This window comes from Myotis lucifugus, unplaced genomic scaffold, assembly GCF_000147115.1.
Source record: "Myotis lucifugus unplaced genomic scaffold, Myoluc2.0 scaffold_711, whole genome shotgun sequence".
NCBI classification, from domain to species: domain Eukaryota; kingdom Metazoa; phylum Chordata; class Mammalia; order Chiroptera; family Vespertilionidae; genus Myotis; species Myotis lucifugus.
In genome coordinates, this window is record NW_005871759.1 from 206,136 (window position 1) to 230,252 (window position 24,117).

The window sequence follows — 24,117 nt, forward strand, 5'->3', positions numbered from 1 at the left end:
TCCCCAGTGAGGGGTGTGCAGGAGGAAGCTGATCGATGTTTCTCTCTCATTGATGTTTCTAACTCTCTATCCCTCTCCCTTCCTGTCTGTAAAAAAAATCAATAAAATATATTTTTTTTAAAAAATAGATTGATTTGAGTCAACAACACCGAGGTGAATGAGGGCCATCATGTTTTCTCCCAAGTTCTCAAAACAAAATAATGCCTTGGTCTCTCTTTATAGGAGATGTCCAGGCATAACTGTGTTCGGAAACAGGAAGCATCCTGCAGTGGGTCTGCCTCAGCTTGGTCTGTAGAGTTGGAGTTCATTACTTCATGTTAGAAAAGATTTAACAACATGAGTTCAGAAGATTTTGAGGGTACATTAATTAAAGCTGGGGATAATAATAAAAAAAAGGAAGGCCTTATGATAGAACAAGCCACAGCACAGAGACTAGTTGTGGCTCCTTTGCCACTCTAGGAACATAGTGGGAAATAAATGAGCCAAAGTGAGGCTGCTGTTAGCTCACTGGGCATTCAGAGAAAAGGAGGCCTTGAGTGCAGATTCTGTGGGTTAGCCCAGGATGAGCTGCCACTGCTCACTGCTACCCTGGTTACAGATGAGTGGGATCCCTGAAAATCTTAGGAAAGCCCAGGTGGTGTGGTTCAGTGGTTGAGTGTTAACCTATAACGCTGCACGTCTCTGATTGATTGCTGGTGAGGACACATGCTCAGGCAGTGGGTGGATTCATACTGTGGTGCTTGCAGGAGGCAGTCTATCATTGATTCCCTCTCATCTTTGATGTTTCTCTCTCTCTCTCTCTCTCTCTCTCTCTACCACCCTCCCTTCTTCTCTGAAATCAATAAAAATATATTTTTTGAATATACAGTGGGTCTTGACTTACGAGTTTAATTCGTTCCGTGACAGAGCTCATAACTCAAATTACTGGTATGTCAAATCACTGTGATGTTCGCTGCGCCAACAAACGTCACAGGTGGGGTATCTGAAGCTGGCTTGTAACTCAAATTTTTTTGAGCTTGCAACTCAAAGCAGAAAATCGGCTGAGAGACAGCTCATATCTCAAAAAAACTCGTTAGTCAGGACACTCGTAAGTCAAGGCCCCACTGTATGTTTTAAATCAACTATACTTACAACAAAATTTAAAATGTTTAAAAGTTGCCACTTCACATTATTTTACTACTTTATCATGAATGTTCTTGAGTATATTTGTACCTACTATATCAGCGTGTTGGAAATAATATATAATGATTTGCTACTGAAGTATCTTAGTAGGCCCATGCTCAGTCCCATCATTTTGTCAGTTTAAAACTGATCATGATGAGAGTATTTAACACCAGGAAAATTGACAAATAATACAATACTTAACTTCACTTAATGTACTATTGAATGCTTTGACTTAAAGTGAGTGGTGGAGAATGTTAGCAACGTAGATTAAACTTAAAAGTGTATCATGTAAGTGGGCATTAAATTGTGCATAAGATAAAATTTGGAAAGAAAAACAATTTGTCTTCCAGTATTAAAAATTTATAGTTCCAGCCCTAACCGGTTTGGCTCAGTGGATAGAGTGTCGGCCTGCAGACTCAAGGGTCCCAGGTTCAATTCCAGTCAAGGACATGGACCTTGATTGCGGGCATATCCCCAGTAGGAGGTGTGCAGGAGGCAGCTGATCGATGTTTCTCTCTCATCGATGTTTCTAACTCTCTATCCCTCCCCCTTCCTCTCTGTAAAAAACCAATAATTTATATTAAAAAAAATTGTTATAGTCCCATATGGCAAAGAAACCAGTTGTGTCTTTAAGGAATGAGTGAAGTGAATACAGATGTCTTAGATGCTGAACAGTCCTCCTATTGGTTAAATCCTAACTTCATTTTAAAAATTGCAAAAGTTTCTGACCAGATTTTTTAACAAATAAAGAAGGCTGGTCCGAGTGCAGTGGTGTCTTACAACAAAGAGATAAAGACAAGGTGTATCAATGCATAAAGAAATGCTCACCATAAAAATTTCTTATGGAAATGGTTTTAAAACAAAACAAGTTAACACTATACTGATTTTTGGGCCTACAATTTAAAAATATAAAACATCTCATGAGCTCACATGAATAAAGAAAAAACAACTAGAATTTTCATTATTGTGTGTGTGTCTGGGAAGTCAAAGGGAATGACCACTTTAGATCACAGTTCTACATATCTTCAAAAGTAAAACACGCCCTAACCAGTTTGGCTCAGTGGAGAGAGCGTCAGCCTGCAGACTGAAAGGTCCCGGGTTCGATTCCGGTCAAGGGCATGTACCTTGGTTGTGGGCACATCCCCAGTGGGGAGTGTGCAGGAGGCAGCTGAATCGATGTTTCTCTCTCATCGATGTTTCTAACTCTCTATCCCTCTCCCTTCCTCTCTGTAAAAAAATCAATAAAATATACTTTAAAAAAAAAAAAAGTAAAACACACACTTACACTGTAACAGTTCAGTAAAACATACATGTATATAAAGAACTGAATGGGAGAGATCCAAGATGGCGGCAGACATGACAGCAGGCTGCAGCATCACATCGCAGTACAGACGTCTCTGAGCCTCATCAAGGAGCCCCCACACCTCTTGAGAGAAGCCAATGGCCACGTCCTCAAAGTTCATATCCTGTCGTAATAGGGACAGTTCAGTCCATGACCAGCTTCTCTCCTAGCCTTTTTCTTTCATCATACTTCCGACTCTCCATATCCATCTGCTCCCTCTACTCCCATATCACAGAAAATAGCAGGCCTTGCATCCATCAGAGTCACTGTCTTCTTATATTGCTACTGATGCTGTGTCTTCCCACAGCCATAAAGCAGATGCCCAGATTGATTATACCTGACATCAGGGGCTCGCATTTAGGGTCAACGCAATGGGTGTCACCAACACAGGGGACAGATAAATGTTGGCCGTAAAGAAAGATGTGACTGATTTGACACTGGTCTTGTGTAGCAATATCCTTGTTGTCCCACAGATTCCGCCTCCAAGACCCTGAAAAACATGGCATCACTCGTCACCCTTTCGATTCCAATCCTAGGGTGCTGAGGCCAACACTTTTTGCTACCTGCTCCACATAATTCTTTGTATCACACTTCTCTCATACAGCTTCATTCCCAGAGTCACAACTTCAAAGACAACACATATAAGCTATGTAGAGGAGGGGTTGTTTTCTAATCACCTTTTTTAAACATTCTAACTCACCTCCTCTGTAATATATTTCTCTCTTACCTTCTGTCTTCCAAAACCCAGTAGACATTTTCAAGCCCAGGTGACACTGATGTATGCTATCGCATTCCTATTGATCACTGTAACAGCCCCACAACAACAGGTAGGTGTGCACCTATATGACACCTAAATTCTGGACCTGGCATGTAGCACCACAACATCTGTCTTTTCAGGAATTACCCTACAATTCCCCATGTTGTATCATCCAGTTAACAGCAGACATGGACTCAACCTTCATTTCCTCTATGTCAACATCAGGGATCTGTGGCCATGAACTCACACTCCCTCTCCAAGAGCACATCACTCCTTCTCCCACACCTCTCTCACACCTGCACTCCCGTAGCCCCAGCTCCCATAGACATCTCTTTGGTCTTAGTCATTACTCAGCATGTGTGTTCCAGAGACTGCATGGCAAGTCAAACAGTACCACGTACTAACCTGACTCGGATTGCCCACACCCAAGACACAGCCTTCAGTTCTGCTATGAAGGCCTCCCTCCCAAATTGTTTTTTCCTTCAACCTCGCCTATTGAGAACCACATCAGATCTCAGTTATTCAGAGCCCACCTCTACTGCTGCTGCACTTGATGCCCCTTCTCCACTCACAGCCCTCAGTACTCAAGTCCCACTGCCTATGGTCCTCTACCCCATACCCAGTGAGTCTCACAGATGCCCACTCCTGCCCATAAGCAAATCTACCAAACTGGATGCAACACATCAGGTCACACAAAGATCACAAGAAATTCTGGTGAGTGTTTAAGAAGTAAATATGGCCCTGGCTGGTTTGGCTCTGTGGATAGACCATTGGCCTGCAGAGTAAAGGGTTGCAGGTTCGGTTCCGGCTGGGGGGGTGGGGGTACATGCCCAGGTTACGGGCTTGATTCCCCAGTCCGGAGGGATGTGCAGGAGGCAGCTGTTTGGTGATTCTCTCTCATTATTGATGTTTATCTATCTCTCTCTCCCTTCCTCTCTGAAATCAGTTAAAAAAAGAAATATGCACCAGCCACACTCTCACCTTTTTGAATTACTCTTCTACCTCCATAAAAAAAAGGTGATCTATAACTCCTCCCTGGTCCATACACTTTAGTATTTTTTTAAGTAGTCTTCATCTTGACCTACTCCTCAGAGTTCCAGATGGTCATGAACTGGCCTCTGAAATATCTCATATCCTAAAAGGCAAAAAATAAGAGATTTTATATTCTTCATGTACATTACTTTTCCCACTATGAATTTCTCCATGTCAGTTGATGGTACTTTCATGCCATCCAAACCTTTAGGTACTAAATCCAAACCTTTACCTCTCTCTTACCCCTCTCTCCAATCCTCAAAATTAAAAATCCTGGTGGCCACACCTAAAACCCTGATCCATAATGCAACTGCTTCTTCCACATCCACAACCACCATTGTGCTCGTTACCATCACACTCCCAACACTATCACAGCAGCCTCTGTTGTAGTCTCTCTACCACCGTCCGCACACCCATACTGTGCATCGTGCTGCACTCACAGGGAGTCTAATGAGACCTGGGACAGATCACCTGCTCTACTGACCAATTACCCCAATGACCCCATCACCAGCAGAACAGAAACCCAAGTGGTCACAAAGCTCCTCTGCACTTGATTCCTGTCCCACTGTTTCCAGTTCCTATTTTTTAAAAATGGACACCTGCTCGTCCCTGAATCAGCTTAGTCTTCACTTTCAAGCCTTTGCACATTCTGGAACCCATGCATGGAAGGACCTATCACACACAATTCCACTGGCTGCCAAAATCAGGTGCCCCTCATCTGACCCTTGACCTGGACTTAGGGTTCTGGGCTTGGTGTCCCTTCAAGGTCCCCAGGTCCAAGGTCCCCCGAGAAGAGGGGCTGGACAGTCCCAGGACCCCACTACCTCAAAGGCCATGATAGTGTGAGGCCCTGACACCCCCACAGCCCAGTCCCCTCAGCGGCTCTGCACCTGCAGGAACCTGTGGGAGCTAAAGGGCTGCTGAGGGCCTGGCACCCACCGCCAGGACCCAGGGGCTCAGGCCCGAGGTCCAGCGCCGCGGAGCTGCTGCCTCCCTCAGGGCTGGTCCTCAAGGCACCTCTTGCTGGGTCGCTGTGTTCACAGCCCCTCCTCCCGCCCTCACTGCTGCCCTCTCTCATGGAGCCGGCTCCTCTGGGCGTTTGGGGAACGTTTAGACCCGCATCTCAGGCCTCATCCCTCTGCTGCTCACAACCACCCACAGCCCCGTCGCCCTGAGCATGAAAGTAAAACTCCTCCCGGGACCCGCCTCTCATCCTCTTTGTCGCCTTTAGACACAAACCAGGCCTGGGTGTCCCCACCTCCCGGCTCAGTCCCCCCCACGGCCTCACCCGGCGGCCCCGCAGCCCGTCGCCCTCCTCCCCCCTCACACCCCGGGTCCCCACAAGGACTCACTGTGCTGGACGCTGCGACCTGGGCTGCGGGACCTGAGCGGCGCCGGGAACAGAGGCTGGAGGGTTCAATGGGGTGAGACTGAGTGAACTCTTGTCAGCGGAGAGGAGTCGGGGAGGCACGGACGCCCCAATCCCGCCGGTTTGGGGTCAACAAGCCTCAGACACACCCTGCCCAGCGGGGCCGCTGCCTCCAACACCTCCTCCTACTCGCCACCAAGCGCTGAAGCTCGTGAGTCTGTGAACCCACAGAAGAGGCCAAAATGACCGCCAGGAGGAGGAGGAAGTCCCGCCCTAACCGGATGTGAGGGCACCAAAATGCTCCTTACCTGGCTGACTCTGGCGCATTGCTTTCTGGGTAATGTAGTTTTCGCAATGACCCAGGGGAGGTCTCATCCCAGTCAATGACCTTGGTGAGTATAGGTGTTGAGGCCCCAGGAGTGGTGCTGGAGGACAAGATGGGATTGGAGGTCTGCTTAACTGGTTCATACTGACAGATCTCTGAGGGGAGGGGAAGGGCAGGTATGGAATTGATCCACCAAAGAATATGTATTCAGGGGGGAATGGGAGAGATCTATAATACTATGAGTAATAAAAATTACATATATTTAAAAAAAATTTAAATACTATAGCCCAGCTGGTGTTGCTCAGTGGTTGATCATCGACCTATGAACCAGAAGGTCATTGTTCTATTCATGATCAGGGCACATAAATTGAATCCAGGCTCATTTCCCAGGAAGAATGGAGGTACAGGATGCAGCCTACCAGTGATTCCCTCTCATCATTGAAGTTTATATCTCTCCTTCCTCTCCCTTCTTCCCTGAAATCAATTAAAATATTTTTAATGTATGATTTATATCCATTGTACTTAAATCAAATTTTAAGAAGGTTTAAAACTTGAGGATCCCAATAATTTTACTATGTTATTAGGAAAGTTCTGTAGCATATTTGCTGCTACTGTATCAATGTGTTGGAAATAAAATACAATGATGTGCTACTGAAATATCGTATCATGTCCATGATCAGTGTTATCATTTTGGCATTTTAAAACTGACCATGATGAGAGTATTTACACCAGGAAATAGACAAATACTATAAACCTCCATATTACTTAATATATTAATGAATGCTTAGACTTAATAAGAGTGGCTCTGAATGTTAACAATGCAGATTAAATGTATAAGTATACGGTATAAGTTGACTTCTGTTGTACATAACATTAAACCTGAGTAAAACCATTTTCCTTCCCGGATTCAAAACTGATGATCCCATACAGCAAAGAGTCACTTGAGTCACTGAGGAATGAGGGAAATTTAAGCACATGTCTTAGATGCTGCACAGTCCTCTTTCAGTTAAAATAATAAATTTATTTAAACAATTTGAAAAGGATTATCAGCAGACATTTTAACAAAGCAGATAAAGACAGTGCAAAGAAATGTATGAAAAACTGTTCACCTTAAAAAATTCTTAGGTAGATGGAATTACAACGAAAGTGAGTTACCAATATATGCATTTCCCAGGGTTACTGTTTGAAAAGGTTAACCATTGTATGTCCTTTCAGGGTAGCAGAAAAACTGGAATTTTTATATACTGTGGGTTAGAGGGAAGGCAAAGGGAATGACCATATTGGCTCACAGTTTTGCATATCTTAAATGTAAAACATTAATCTACACAACATTTTGATGGGTAAAACATATGTCTAAATAGAGAACTGAATGCAAATATTCCCAGAATATTTATTTATAATACCCCAAACCAGGAAATAACAAAAACATAGACAGATCAATAGATAAAGTGATTATTTACAGAACATAGTACTATTCAGAATTAAATAAACTTTTCACATAAGCATTAGGGTTGAATATCAAAATAACAGTATAGCATGGAGGAAACCAGAATTTGTTAAAGAGTACACATCAAATAGTGCCTATAAAATTATGAACAATATGAATGATTCTATTGTAAAAAAAAATCCATGACTGCATGGAGGACCAAGAAATGCAGAAAGAGAGATTATAACAGGGTATTAGGAAAATATAGAATGTGGCAAAAAGTAGGTTTAGAGTTGTTGCTATAGAAAATAATATATTAATGAATAACAATAATACAGGAATAAACTCTGCCTCATTCAGTTTCCTCAGCTGGTTGGGTGTCATCCCATTCACTAAAAGGTCTCTGGTTTGATTCCAGATCAGTGCACATCCCCAATGGATCCCCAGTAGGGGACGTGAAGGAGGCAGCAGATCTATGTTTATCTCTCTGTTCCCTTTGCTTCACTCTCCCTCCCCGAAAATAGAATAAAAGTATTTTCTAAAATATTTTTAAAAGAATAATCTCTGTGTTTTTTGACCTTAAAACTGTAAGCCCATTAGTGCCCCATCCTGTGTATGAGTTACAGGTGGTTTTATTTCACATGTGACAGTTTCACAGTTTTATCTCTATGTCAGGGCTCACCAAATAGCACACATGAGAAAGGTGTACTTTGTTGCATGTCAGTTCTCATTTTCTGCAAATATTGGCAAGTAGTGAAGACTATTGCCATTGGAATCAACAGGAATGCTGACTGGTTTAAAAAGATACATCTGGCCGAAACCGGTTTGGCTCAGTGGATAGAGCGTTGGCCTTCAGACTGAAAGGTTCCAGGTTCGATTCCGGTCAAGGGCATATACCTTGGTTGCGGGCATATCCCCAGTAGGAGATGTGCAGGGGGCAGCTGATCAATGTTTCTCTCTCATCGATGTTCCTGGCTCTCTATCTCTCTCCCTTCCTCTCTGTAAAAAATCAATTTTATATATATATATATATATATATATATATATATATATATATATATATATAAATAAAAGTTACATCCTAGGACTGAATACAGCATTATGCTTCCTCTAGATTTGAGGTCTTGCTTGTTGAGCAATAACCTTGAGGTGAACACCATAGAGGGACTGGGGGAATCCACAAAACCATTAGATTATTTTCTCTGCCAGTGACTTCAGCTACAGGAAATAGCAATGGAGGTCCTCAGAATGTCCTCAAATATCACACAAACCACAGGCCTTGGAGTAATTTTGTATTTATGTCCAGAAGAGACACTTTTCATCTAGTTTAACTGCAGTGTCTCCCATGACTATGCAAACAGTGTTTATGTCCCAAGTAGAGGCCCGTCGCAGGAAGATTCCTGCAAGAATAGGGCTTCCTGCGGCTGGAACGAAGCAGAGAATGGAGCAAAACCCACTGAGGCAAGTTTCCCCTCCTGCTCCCAGCAGCTCCGGCTGGGTTTCCCCTCCAACTCCCAGCCACTCTAGCTGGGTTTGCCCTCCCGTTCCCAGCCACTGTGGATGCCATTCCCCTCCCGCTCCCAGCTGCTCAGGCTGGCTTTCCCCTCCTGCTCCCAGCCGCTGTGGCTGTGTTTCCCCTCCCTCCTCCTGCCTCCACAGCCGTGGCTCCGTTCTTGTCTCCGCCTCCTCTACTTTGCTCCCTTCTGTAGCACTTCGCTTCCATGTTGTCTTCAGTCTTCATTACCAGCCGGTATATGCAAATTAACCGCCATCTTGGTTGGGGAAATTTGCATATAGCTGCTCTGATTGGCTGGTGGGTGTGGCTTAAGGCATAGAGAAAGTACAGCAATTTGCATGTTTGTTTTTTATTAGTGTAGATACTAATTCCCCCTCAGAGTCTTACAACAATTGACACCAGCCTATGAAATCTCATACATCATGACACATGGCCTCATTACAGCACGTGGACAGCAGTTCCCCTAAACATTGCTGACACTTTATTAATAAATACTGTGAACAGAGAATATAATTCATATTGTTCACAGAGCACAATAAACACTGCCTATTCAGGGTGACCAATGACCTCTATGATAAAAGAGGCACCAGACACCAAATAAGAACCACAAAGTCATGCACACTTTCTCTCAAGGCCTTGGTCAGCAATACAAAATCAGCTAAAATTGAACAAAGAGTGATTTTCTGCCATCAAGTGGTGCCTTCAAAAGCACAGAAAGTTTGGGACCCACCATATCTGTTCACCTGTCCATGCTAACATATCACTACTTTCCTTTCAATCATCCCAGGGAAAGAATACAACCAACAAAATTAAAGGTACCAAAGAAAAAACACCTTTACATAAAGATCATAAACCAGAGCAAAGGACAGCAAGAGGTTTTCAGGATGGTGAATTGGAACCTGAAACAATTCCCCACAGCATAAAGTGAGTACCACAATGTCCCTGAAGAGGTAGCACTTCTTAGCTGAGGCAGGGGACTTTTGACAAAACCTGGGTCATATAAATTCTCTAGTCAGACAGAAAGAAATGAAGATCCAGCCAGAAGCTAGGAATAATCATGATATTCTCAAGCACAACCCCAGAGTCTGCAGAGGCTGTGAGTGATGCACACTCTAAAGGTGAGCCAGGTGGTAGGAGTGAAATGGTTTCCCCACAAATACTCGCAGTGACATCAATCAGGTAGTAGGACTGAGTGGGTTAGCAGGTGCGATGCAGTTTCTGAAAACCTCTATTGTATGTTAAACTAATAAGGAATTTATCTAGCAGTGTATGTTCTGAAAAAAGGGATTCCTGTTCAGGTAAATGCGTGTAAAGTTTCTCCATTGGTATTGTTATTCTGGGTGAGAAAGATAAAAAATTCCCTGCACATTTAAAGCTTTTCTCCAGTGTGTACTCTCAAGTGTTGAAGGAGGAAAGATTTGTAGCGAAAAGATTTCCCACATTCAATACACTCACGAGTTGCTTTTCCGGTGTGAATTCTGTGGTGTCGAATGAGAGTAGAGCTTCTGCTAAAGGACTTTGCACAATCACTACACTCATATGGCTTTTCTCCAGTGTGAACTCTCTGATGTTTATTGAGAGCAGAGGTTTCCCTGAATGACCTCCCACAGTCACTACACTCATACGGCTTTTCGCCAGTGTGAACTCTTTGATGTTTATTGAGATTAGAGATTTGACTGTAGGACTTCCCACAGTCACTACACTCATACAGCTTTTCTCCAGTGTGAACTCTCCCATGTTTATTGAGAGTAGAGATTTGCCTGAATGACTTCCCACAGTCACTACAGTCGTATGACATTTCGCTAGTGTGAACTCTCTGGTGCACTGTGAGATTGGACTTTTGCCTAAATGATTTTTCACAATCATGGCACTCATATGCCTTTTCTCCAGTGTGAACTCTCTGGTGTACAGTGAGGATAGACCTATTACTGAAGGACTTCCCACAATCACTACACTCATAAGGCCTTTCTCCAGTGTGAACTTTCTGATGTTTATTGAGAGCAGAGGTTTGCCTGAATGACCTCCTACATTCGCTACACTCATAAGGTTTTTCTCCAGTGTGAACTCTGTGGTGCATAATTAGGTAAGAGCTTTGACTGAAGCCTTTCCCACAATCACTACATTTATGAGTCTTTCCTCCAGTGTGAACTCTCTTGTGTCTAAAAAGGTGGTAACTGCGCCTAAATGATTTTCCACATTCACTACATTTGTAAGGTTTTTCTCCAGTGTGAACTCTGTGATGTTCACTGAGGGAAGACCTTTGATGGAAGGACTTCCCATGATCAGTACACTGATAGGACTTTTCTCCAGTGTGAACTCTCCTATGTCTATTGAGGTTAAAGATACATCTGAAAACTTTCCCACATGTATTGCACTCATATTTCACTTCTCCAGAGCAGACGCCCTGATGTTGAACAAGGTTCTGGTGGTGGCTGGCTGCGTTTTCACATTTATTGCATTGGTGATGCCTGTTTCTATTGAGTAATTCCTGTGAAATCGCACTGCCACTGTGTGGCTCCTCAGTGCTGAGAGTGGCCTGGTTCTGGAGAAGTTCTGAGACAGCTGGGAAGTCTTCCCCAACCTCCCTACTGGTTGAAGGCAGCCCTGGTAAGTAGAAGCTGAACCTGGTCACAAATGAGGCCCTGTCCACAGCTCCTTTCCAGGGCTTCTCTCCACTGGCTTCCCTCTGTTGCTGGTGAGGGTTTGCACTGAAACAAAAGCCTCTCACACATGCATCACTGAAAAAGGCTTTCTGCTCAAAGTCTGCTGCTTGTGACTCAGGCAGGTCAGAATATCTTTTAACACAGAGAAACACCTCCCACAGAGATGGCTCTTCTGGGTTGCTGAGGCTGTCTTAGAAGCCCTGACCTGTGACTCTCCTTCTATGGATACATTCTGCTCTGAACAGGCCTCCACATCATCTGTTTTATGCCAACAACCTGAAAACAGAAAAATAGTGCCAAAATGAATGTTGACTGTGGTGCAAAATATAAACAAACATGGCAAGCACCACATGGAATAGCAGGTGGATCGTCTGCTCATTCTTCTGCTAACAGTGTTCAGCTGGGCTTGTTTGCTGGTGACACGGGCAAGCTGTGCAGATGGTTGCTTACATCTTATTCCAAGTAAAATACAAGAAATGAGGAAGGTGTGTTGAGGACTACGTAAGCACGTGTGTGCATCTCATAACACATGTGCACGTTAATATTAGAGAATACTGCAGTTAGAGCCTTACAAGTACACAGGGGATGCAAAAAGGCCACAGAGGTAAAGGTTGCTAAAATCCAGGAAGTCACAGATGAAAAGAGAAGTCAGCAAAGTGTCAAGCATGGGAATGAAAAGGTAGAAATGAGCTGTTGCCAGTGGCACTTGAACCTAAACTCTGTTGGACATGAGCAGGTTCCTGGTATTCTCTAAACAAAGCCCTTAGGACAGAGCTCTTCCAGGTGCACCTCAACCTGGCTCGACTACCTCTTAGATCATTGGTTCTCAACCTGTGGGTCGAATGACCCTTTCCCAGGGGTCACCTAAGAGCATCCTGCATATCAGATATTTACATTACGATTCATAACAGTAGCAACATTACACTTATGAAGTAGCAACGAAAATAATTTTATAGTTGTGTCACAACATGAGGAACTGTATTTAAAGGGCCAGAAGGTTGAGAACCACTGTCTTAGATCATCCTGCAAGTTCACCCTGTGGGGGAAAAAAACACATGCAAAAACTTGGGTTCTCTTTGCACCTTCTACTGTACAAGCACATAAAACACAAATATTCTGACTTTTACTGAAAGACAACAGAGGTGAGCAGCCAGCACTGTCTCTGATCAACACAGCATGTAATAGTATCCAGGTAACAGAGTATTACAAACAATGGAAGGAATGTCTTACAAGAACTGCCCGTGGTTCATTTAGGTAAAGACCATAACCTGGCATAATCACAAACAGCCTTTAGCTGAGGAAGGGGTCAGAAGTGGCAGCCATGCATGTGGACATAGTCCCCCTCACAGGAAAAGAAAGTTCGAGGTGGGACCCATTAAGGATTCTGCAACAATCCTGATTCCCGAATACTTCCTGCACTATTTGAGGCAATGGGTTTGAGGGTTATTCATGGAGTCCTTTGCTCAGGGATCTCCACAAACCACAAGTCAGCACTGGAAGGCACAGCACATTTACAGGACAGCTGGGGAAACTAGTCCATGGTCTGGCTGTGGGAGAGAGAAAGCTACATTTGGAAAACAAAGGAAGAGAGGACATCACCTCAGGACACTAGGAGAGATGTGAAGGTCTTACCTACAGATGACACCAGTTCAAACACTTCCAGCATCACATCGCAGTACAGAAGTCTATGAGCCTCATTAAGGAGCCCCCACTCCTCCTGAGAGAAGGCAATGGCCACGTGTTCAAAGTTCATATCCTGTCATAATGAATACAGTTCAGTCCATGATCCGCTTCTCTCCTGGGCTTTAATTTCATCATACTTCCCACTCTCCATATCCATCTGCTCCCTCAACACCTGACATCAGAAAAGATACCAGGCATGGGTCCCATCAAAGTCACTCTTTCCTTACATTCCTACTGATACAGTGTTTTCCCACAACAATAAGGGCAGATGTCCGTATAGATGATACCTTTGCTCTGGGACTCACATGGAGGCCACACTGTTCCTTGTCAACACAGTGGGTGTCATGAACATAGGGTGGGGAGAGATGTTGTCCATAAGGAGACTGTGAGTGATTTGACACTGTTCCTGTTAGGCAATAGCCTTGTCGTCACCCTCCCCATTCTAATTTCAAACCCAGAAAATTATGGCATCAGACTTCAACCTTTTGAACCCAATCCCAGGGTGCTGAGGCCATCACTTTGCACTACCTGCTGCACATAAGTCTTTGAACCACACCTCTCACACAGCTTCATTCCCAGAGGCACAACGTGAAACGTTACACAAATTGGCCATGACGAGCACAGTTTGTTTTCTTTTTTTAAAAAAATATATTTTATTGATTTTTTACAGAGAGGAAGGAAGAGAGATAGAGAGTTAGAAACAATATCGATGAGAGAGAAACATCGATCAGCTGCCTCCTGCACATCTCCTACTGGGGATGTGCCCGCAACCCAGGTACATGCCCTTGACCGGAATCGAATCCGAGACCCTTCAGTCCGCAGGCCGACGCTCTATCCACTGAGCCAAACCGGTTTCGGCCACAGTTTGTTTTCTATTTATCTTATTTTCCAAGTGTTGAATTCATCACCTCTGTAATTTATTTCTCTCTCACCCTTCTCCAAGCTAGTGGATATTTGCAAGCCCAGATGACACTGATGTATGCTACCTCATTCCTATTGATCACTGTAAAAGACCTCAACAACAACAGGCAGGTGTGCCATAAATTTCTCCTAAAATATGAACCAGGAATATACCACCAGAACACACCCTCTTTTCAGGAATTGATCCAAAATTCATCATATCATATTATCCAGACGTCACCAGAAATGGTCTCAAACTTCATTCCCTCTTATGTCAATGTTAGGTACCTACATGCATGAATGCACAGGCCCTCTCCAAGGGCACACTCTTTCTCACACACCTCTCTCACACCTGCACTCCCACACCCACAGCCTCCATAGTCATATCCTTGACTTCCTACTCATTACTCAGCATGTGTGATGTAGTCACTGCTTGGCAAATCCAAACAGGATTAAGTTCTATAACAACTCTGAGAATCCACACTCATTGACGCAGCCTTGAGTCCTGCTATGAAGGCTTCCTTCCCTGATTGTGTTTTCCTTCAACCTCATCTATTGAGAACCACATCAGGTCTCATATATCCAGACTCCACCTCCACTGGTGCTGCACATTATCTCCCTTCTCCAATCACAGCCTTCAACATTCAAGTCCCATCACCTAAGGCCCTCTAGCCCTGCCCAGTGAGTCTCACAGATGACCACTCATGCCCCTAAGCAAATCAACCAGACTGAGTACAACACCCCAGACAAAGCTCAATCAAAATCTTGGTGTGCCCTAGCCAGTTTGGCTCAGTGAATAGAAAGTTGGCCTGCGGACTAAAGGGTCACAGGTTCAATTCTGGCCAAGGGCACATGCCTGGGTTGCAGGCTCGATCCCCCCCCCCCAATTAGGGGTTGTGCAGGAGGCAGCCAATCAATGATTCTCATCGTTGATGTTTCTATCTCTCTAGCTTTCTCCCTTCCTCTCTGAAATCAATAAAAATATATTTTTTTAAAATCCTGGTGTGTGTTTAACCAGTAAATATGCAACAGCTGAAGTCTCATCTTGTTTAAATTGCTCTTTGGTCTTCAATTAAAAAAAAAAAAGATGACCTACAACTCCACCCTGGTACCTACATTCCCCATACCATTTTTTAAAAATATATATTCTATTGACTTTTTACAGAGAGGAAGGGAGAGGGATAGAGAGTTAGGAACATTGATGAGAGAGAAACATCAATCAGCTGCCTCCTGCACACCCCCAACTAGGGATGTGACCGCAACCAAGGTACATGCCCTTGACCAGAATCTAACCTGGGACCCTTCACTCTGCAGGCTGAGGTTCTATCCACTGATCCAAACTGGTTAGGGCCCAATACCTTTTAAATAAATTTTCATCCTGAACTGTTTGTCAGAGTTTCAGACACTCATGAACTGCTCTCTGAAATATCCTAAACCCTAAAAGGTAAAAAAGAAAAGTTTTGGTATTCACAATGAACATCACACTTCCTACTATGAATATCTACCCGCATCTCAGTTGATGCTTCCATACCTCCAGTTGCCAAATGCAAACGTTCATGCCATCCCTGACTCTTATCTTCCACTCATCCTCAAAATTAGAAAAGCCAGGTGGCCACACACAAAACACTGATCCAGAATCCAACTGCTTATTTCACCTCCACAGACACCATCATGGGCCAGTTACCTTCACACTCACCCAGACTATCACAGCTGCTTCCTTCCTCGTCTTTCCACCACACCCCTCATACCCTATAGTTCATTATGCTTCAATCAAGGGGGTGTAATGAGATCTGGGCCAGATCACCTGCCTCCACTGCTCCAAATCTCCCATTGCTCCCATCACCTGCAGAACAGACTCCCAAGTTGTCACAAAGCTCCTCTAGACCTGACTCCTATCCATTTTACCACTTCCCTTTCTTTTAAATAAAAAAGGATACTATAAAGTCCCTCCACAAACCCAGTCTTTACTCCAAGCCTTTGCATATTCTAGAACATATGCCTGGGAGGACTTCTCATATCCCATTCCACTGGTTGCCAAAAACAGAAACTACTCATATATTCAAACACAGGACTTAGAATTCTGGGCTTGGTGTCTCTTCAAGGTCCCCACCTCCAATGGCTGGGAGAGTGGCTGGACAGTCCCAGAAGCCATAAGAGTGGGAAGCCCTGAAATAAGCTCCACAAACGAGTCCCCCTAAGTGGTTCTGCATTGGCAGGAATCTGTGGAAACTAAAGGTCTGTTGAGAGCCAGGCAACTACCACCAGGATCCATGAGTTGGGCTGCCCAGCCCCAGGGTCAGGTGACTTTGAGATGCCGGCATTACCTCAGGGCTCGGTCCTCAGTGCACACTCTTGCTAGGTTGCTATATTTTACAGGACTTCACCTTCCTGTCCCGAACTGCTGTCCTCTCTCCTCTAGTCAGTTCTTCCTCTGAGCAGTTTTTAGAAAAGTTTAGAACCCTCCCTCACACAATGGCCCTCATTTGTTCACAGCCATCAATGGCAGCAGCTTCCTCTAAATGAAGGAAAAACTCCTCACCCAAAACTCTGCTTCACCTTCTTTGTTGACTTTTGACATTAAACAGATCTGGTGTCTGGAATCCTCCCAGGTGAGCCACCCCACCACGTCCTTACTGGCTGGCATTGCAGTCTGTCTCCCTCTTTCACCGTGTCACACCGTGCGTCATCCACCTGAGACTCACTCTTCCGGGTACAGTGACCTAGACTGCAGGACTTGACAGGCTCCCTCACCAAGCCTGGAGCTTATATGGCGTGAGGCTGAGTGGAACTCTGTAAGCAGAGAGGAGTCTGGGAAGCAAAGAGGCTTCAGTTGCACCAGTGGCTGCTCAGCAAGCTTCAGACACACCCTGCAGAGCGGGGACACTGCCTCTGATGCCTCAATGTAGTTTAAACCCCCAGTGCTGGAGCCTCTGGCTATGGTAACAGAATAAAGAGGTCAAAGGGACCACCGGGAGAAAGACCCCGGAAGTCACAGCCAAGCGATGAGCACGGCATTCCTGGGCTTTCATTGGCTAAACCAGCCATCATTAGGCGCATTGCCTGTTGGGTAATGTACTTTTGCAGGCCCAACAGGTGGCATTAGGATCCTAATTACTCGCTGACCATTGCAATATTGGCTATGGGGCACCTGATCCGCGCTGGGAAATGACAACCTTAGGTTTTAATGGCTGGTTGCAGGTTTCTAGGGAGTGTTGTCTGCAAATGAACTCTTGTTTGGAGACATTATTTCAGATTCTGTGAAGCTCAGAATGCTCCCTGAGGTGAAAAGTATTATTTTACTCATTCCTGAAGACTACAGATCTAAATGAATACATACATATATATATATATATATATATATATATATATATATATATATATATATATCTACACTAATAAAAGAGAAACATGGTAATTAGCGTACGACCGCTACCCTTCCCATTGGCTAATCAGCATATCCTTATGCAAATTAACTGTCAGCCAAGATGGCGGCCGGCAGCCATGCACTGAAGCGAGCAGGGAGACTGGCTTGCTTCAGTGACTGTGAACTCCAATGTTCCCCGCCTAACTTGCTGGCCTCTCAGCTGCAACTCTAAGCAACTATGTACTATGTTGCAAATAAGAAGCTAAACAAAACCCCAGAAACCGGCTTTCATTCAGCCACGCTTCAGCCAGCCTGTCCACAACATTGTATGGATGTTTTCAGCAGCGAGGCCTCAGAGCTAAAGCTGGCCCAGAATAAAAAAAAAAGAAAAGAAAACAAGGAGCGGTTGGGAGCTTCAGTTACTCGCCACCCGGAAAACAGCCCTCAGCCCCTCACCCAGACTGGCCAGGCACCCCAGTGGGGACCCCCACCCTGATCCAGGACACCCTTCAGGGCAAACCAGCCGGCCCCCACCCATGCACCAGGCCTCTATCCTATATAGTAAAAGGGTAATATGCCTCCCAGCACCAGGATCAGCGTGACAGGGGGCAGCGCCCAAACCCCTGATCGCCCTGCAGCTCTGTGAGTGACAGGGGGTGGGGCACAACCTCCCTATCCACCCTGTTCTGTTCGTGACAGGGGAAGGTGCCCCAACCCCCTGATCAGCCCTGCTCTGTGCCTGATAGGGGGGAGCTCCCCAACCCCCTGATTGCCCTGCGGCTCTGTGTTTGACAGGGTGGGGCGCACAAACCCCCTGATCGGCCCTGCTCTGTGTGTGACAGGGTGAGGCGCCCCATCCCCCCCCCCCCACGGGCCCTGCTCTGTGTGTGACAGGGTAGAGCCATAACCTCTCCATCGGCCCTGCCCTGAGTGTGACAGTGGCGGCGCCCTTGTCAGCCCTGCTCTGTGGGTGATAGAGGGTGGTGCTCCAACCCCCCTCCACAGGCCTTGCTCTGTGTGTGACAGGGTAGAGCCATAACCTCCACATTGGCCCTGCCCTGAGTGTGACAGGGTGCAGAGCCCCAACCCCCTGATTGGCCCTGCTCTGTGGGTGATAGAGGGTGGCGCTCCAACCCCTCTCCACGGGCCTTGCTCTGTGTGTGACAGGGTAGAGCCATAACCTCCCCATTGGCCCTGCCCTGAGTGTGACAGGGTGCAGCGCCCCAACCCCCTGATCTGCCCTGCTCTGTGTGTGACAGGGGGCGGTGTCCCAGCTCCCCTATCGGCCCTACTCTGTGAGTGACATGGGGGAGCTCCTCAACCCCCTGATCGGCCCTGCACTGTGCGTGACAGGGGGAGCTTCCCAAGCCCCTGATTGACCCTGCTCTGTGTGTGACAGGGTACGGAGCCCCAATGACCGGGTGGAGCCCCAACTCCCCAATCGGCCCTGCTCTGAGCCCGACCAGGGGCTGCACCTAGGGATTGGGCCTGCCCTCTGCCACCCAGGAGCAGGTCTAAGCCAGCAGGTCGTTATCTCCCGAGGGGTCCCAGACTGCGAGAGGGCACAGGCCAGGCTGGGGGACCCCCCTCCCGCCCCCAGAGTGCACAAATTTTTGTGCACCGGGCCTCTAGTATTTATACACACACACACACACACACACACACACACACACACACACAGGCAAGCACTGAGTGGCCAGGTTATTATGACCGGCCAGACTATTATGACCACCGATCAGTACTTCATTGACACTTCCAAAAATACTGAATATTGAAAACTTCCTAAGCAAATACTTTCAAGGTTTTATTATTATGATTATTATTATTTGCATAACTAATTCACTTCATTTTACTGATGGAGTGGTCATAATAATCTGGACAGTCATAATAATATGACTACTCATTATATATATATGTATATATTTACATATTTACAATTTTTTATTTGAATTTTAGAGAGAGAGAAAATGAGATGGAGAAAAATACTGATCAGCTGCCTTCTGCAAGCCCTCTCCGAGCTCACACGCCCCCCTACTGAGTGCCCTTACCAGGAATCAAACTGGCAACATTTCTGTGCATAAGAGGTCGCTCAACCAATTGAGTTACTCCAGTCATTAGAATTGTATTTTTTATATAAAACTATGACATTATTAAGAGAAAATGCAGGCTATGAGAGAATATATATGATCTTGTCCTATTATTTTAAAAGTAATATTTGAAAGGATACAGAGCCCAACAGGTTGATGTTTCCTACATTGTCTGAATGTCTGCAGTGAGTACACATTGTGAAGCGGAGGAGCTAACAGTGACTGAATGTTCACTACGTGTGCCAGGCCTTGGATTCAATGCTTTATTGAATAATGCATAATAAATGCATTATTATGATGTCATTTAATCCTCTCCAAACCTGAGATGGTTTAACCGACTATTTTATGGGGAGGAAATCCAGGCTCAGATACTCAACATAAATTGCCTGACTGTAGAGTTAATAAAAGTCAGGGCTGGAAGTCAAACCAATGTGTCTCCAACAACAGAGCTCTGGCTTCTACTGTTAGGCTCTGCTGCCTCCTAGAGAGTAGAATAGGGGTTGTGTTCCCTTTAGGATAGGCTAAGTTATTGCAGGTAATGAACAGCCCCAAAGTTTTAATGGATTACACTAAAGAAGGTAAGTTTCTTGTTCATAACACCTTTCTACCCTGGTTCTCCTGGGATGGGAACAAAGGAGAAGCACTATGTAGGTACCTGCTGGGTGTTATCAGAGATGGACAGAGGGGATGCCAGTCTCAGTGCTTCCAGACTCTTGTGTCAGAGGTAACAGCTTCACTCCCTCCACATTTCATTGATCACAGCACATCATAGGCTGCAGCCAACATCCGGGTTCTGCAGCAGAACCTGACAAACTTGATGGGCCAAGTAGGTCGACCACATGGTGCCAGCCTCTTTGGGGGACTGTGAAGGGCCAAGGAGCGGAGTGGGGATTGGTAGGAAATGACAGTGGAAGTGTGTCAGGATGGGTACCTGTCTCCTCATCCAGGTAGACATTGTCTCTGAGCTTCCCTAAACTGTCAGTGGCAAGATTCAAAGGAGTGGACCTCAGAAAAAGGAGTTTGTTCAGATGTCATTGGCAGCAAACTCAGAACTGCAAGCTACTGAAATATCTTATCATGTCAGTGTTCAATGCCACGGTTTGGGCAGTTTAAAATTGACCATGATGAGAGTATTTACACCAGGGAAATTGACAAATGCTACAACCCTAGACTTCACTTAATGTATTATTGAATGCTCTGACTTAAATAAGAGTGGTTCTGAATGTTAACAATGCACATTAAATGTACAAGTATATGGTATAAGCTACCTTAATTTGTACATTGCATAATAATTGAGAAAAACAAATTTCCTTCCAGTATTCCAAACCTATGGTTCCATATGGCAAAGGAGTCACTTGAGTCTCTGAGGAATGAAGGAACTTTAAGCATCTGTCTTAGAGGCTGCACAGGCCTCCTTCAGTTAAAGTAATACATTTATTTAAACAATTTGAAAAAGATCCTGAGCTGATATTTTAATAAAGCAGACAAAGATAGTGCAAATAAATGTATGAAAAAAATGTTAACCATAAAAAATTCTTAGGTAAATTAAATTAAAATGAAAGTGAGTTAACACAATATTCATTTCTGGAGTTACTACTTGAAAAGGTTAACCATTGTATGCCCTTGCATGGTAGGAGAAAAACTGGAATTCTTATATACTATGGGTTAATGGGAATACAAAGGGAATGACTATTTTGGATCACAGTTCCCCATATCTTTTTTAAAAATATATATCTTATTGATTTTTTACAGGGGGGAAGGGAGAGGGTCAGAGAGTCAGAAACATCGATGAGAGAGAAACACCGATTAGCTGCCTCCTGCAGACTGCCTACTGGGGATGTGCCCACAACCAAGGTACATGCCCTTGACCAGAATCGAATGCGGGACCCTTCAGTCCCCAGGCCAATGCTCTATCCACTCAGACAAACCAATCAGGGCCCTATATCTTAAATTTAAACATTCATCTACAATACAGTTTGATAAGTAAAACCTATGTCTATATACACAACTTATTGCAAATATTCCCAGAAGATTTAATTATAATACCCCAAACCTGGAAATAACAAAAAACATAGAGATCAATAGATAATGTGGTTAGTCACAGAACCCAGTACTACTCAGCAATAAAAAGAATAATTCACCCTTAACATAAGCATGTGTGTTGAATCTGAAATGTGTAGCATGGAGAAAACCAGTGTTTGTTAAAGAGTACACATCAAATAATGCCTATAAAATTATGAGCAGTATGAACTATTCTATTGTAAAGAAAAGAAAATCCATGAGTGCATGGAGGGCCGAGAAAGGTAGAGAGAGAGAGAGCAATTGTAACAAGGCAGTAGGGAAATACAGGATGTGGCAAAAGAAGGTTTAGAGTTGCTGGTATGGAAAATGATATAATTAATAGTAATAATACAGGAATAAACTCTGCCCCATCCAGTGTCCTCAGCTGGTTGGGTGTCATCCCATTCACTGAAAGGTCTCTGGTTTGATTCCAGGTCAGTGCACATCCGCAAATGGATCCCCAGTTGGAGGCCTACAAGAGGCAGCAGATCTATGTTTATCTCTCTTCCCCTGTCTACTTCTCCCCCCGTGCAAAAAAAGAATAAAAGTATTTTCTAAAATATTATTTAAGAAGTATAATCTCTTGGAAGAAAACCTGATGACCCACACTCATTTTGCTTTTGTTGAGTCAACTCAATCTTAACACTATTCATTTTTTAAATGTATTTATTGATTTTTTAGAGAGAAAGAGAGAGGAAAAAACATCAATGATGAGAATCATTGACCAGATGCCTCCAGCAGTCCCTCTACTGGGATGGAACCCCCAATCTGGGCATGTGTGTTGACCTGGAATCAAACCAGCGATATCTTGGTTCATGGGTCTACACCCAAACACTGAGCCACACCTACTGTGCACACTAATCTTTTTTATTGTTCACTCTATTACAGATGTTCCCAATTTCTGCCATACCCCTCCCCCCTTTTCTCCCTCTACCCTGTCCCCACTGCTTCTTGGCCCGCACCACATTATTGTATATGTCCATGGGCTGTGCATATATGTATATACTTTTAAAATATTTTTTATTGATTTTAGAGAGTGGAAGGGAAAGGGAGAGATGAAAACATCAATGATAAGAGAAAATCACTGATTAGTTGCCTCCTGCACGACTCTACCCCCACAATGGGAATTAAGCCTGCAACACATGTATGTGCCCTGACCAGGAAAAAACCAGTATCACATGACCTCATCATTCGTGGAATATAATGAACAGCATAAATTGATGAACAAAAATAGATTCAGAGACACAGAAGCCTCGAAGGGACCAACAAACTTCAGAGGGAAGGCAGGGAGTTGGAGGGGTCGGTTAGAGATCAACCAAAGGACTTGTGTGCATGCATATAAGAGGCATCAACGTACACAGACTCTAGGGAGGTGAGGGCATGTGCTGGGGAGTGGGGGTGGCCAGGGAGAAGCCAATGGAGAACAATGGAGACAAATGTAGTAACATATGTAATATTTCAAACAATAAAGAATTTTTTTAAAAATCTTATCTAATAAAAGAGAAACATGCAAATTGACCGTACCTCCGCTACACTCAGGAGCTACACCAATCAGGAGTGAGTATGCAAATAAACCCAACCAAGATGGTGGTGTCCATAGAGCTGGAGCGAACAGGAGGCTTGGGTTGCCGCTGGCAATGGAGGAAGCCAAGCTTCTCGCCTGCCCTGGATGGCTGTGGGCTCTCCTCAAGGCTACAAAGTTTCAATTATAGAAGATAAATAAATCCCAGATACCTGCTTCCAGCCGCTGTGACCTCCACTCAAGGAAGGTCTCGGAGCCTGGGTTGCCCGGGGCCATGGCCAGCCTGCAAACAGCCATCATTCCTTCACTCAAGCTTGGCAGGCATCCCAGTGGGGACCCCCACCCTAAAGGGGGTGTGGCCACCCTGAAAACAGTCATCAGCCCCTCACCAATGCTGGCCAGGCACCCCAGTGGGAACCCCCATCCTGAAGGGGGTGTAGCCAGTCTGAAAAGAGCTCTCATCCCCTCACCCAGGCTGGCCAGGCACCCCAGTGGTCCCCCCCCCCCCGAAGGGGGTATGGCCAGCCTGAAAACAGCCATCATCCCCTCACCCAGGCTGGCTACACCCTCTTGGGGTAAGGGTCCCCGCTGAGGTGCTTGTCCAGCCTGCAAATAGCCATCAGCCCCTCACCCAGGCTGGCCACGCCCCCCCAGCAGGGACCCTCACCCTGTGGGGGCGTGGCCGGGCTGCAAACCACCACAGGGCCATCGCCCAGGCCGCCCCACGCCCCAAGGGAAGCCCCACCCTGATCCAGGACACCATTCAGGGCAAACAGCAGGACTGCACCCATGCACAAGGCTCTATCTATACTAATAAAGGGTAAAATGCTAATTAGACTGGGAGACTTCAAGAGACCTTCTGATGTTCTTCTGGACAAAGACATGGTGCAGGGCCAAGGTAGAGGT

The 24,117-nt window shown here is 45.1% G+C and overlaps 1 protein-coding gene across 1 annotated transcript; it reads right to left on the minus strand.

Moving 5' to 3' along the window:
• Positions 1–10,300: 10,300 nt before the first annotated feature.
• On the minus strand, positions 10,301–13,347 carry LOC102431651 (zinc finger protein 551-like). Its single transcript, XM_023746626.1, is given in 3 exon segments — positions 10,301–11,719; positions 11,722–11,870; positions 13,227–13,347. Coding segments are annotated over 3 exon segments (1,689 nt in total).
• Between the last annotated feature and the right edge of the window lie 10,770 nt (positions 13,348–24,117).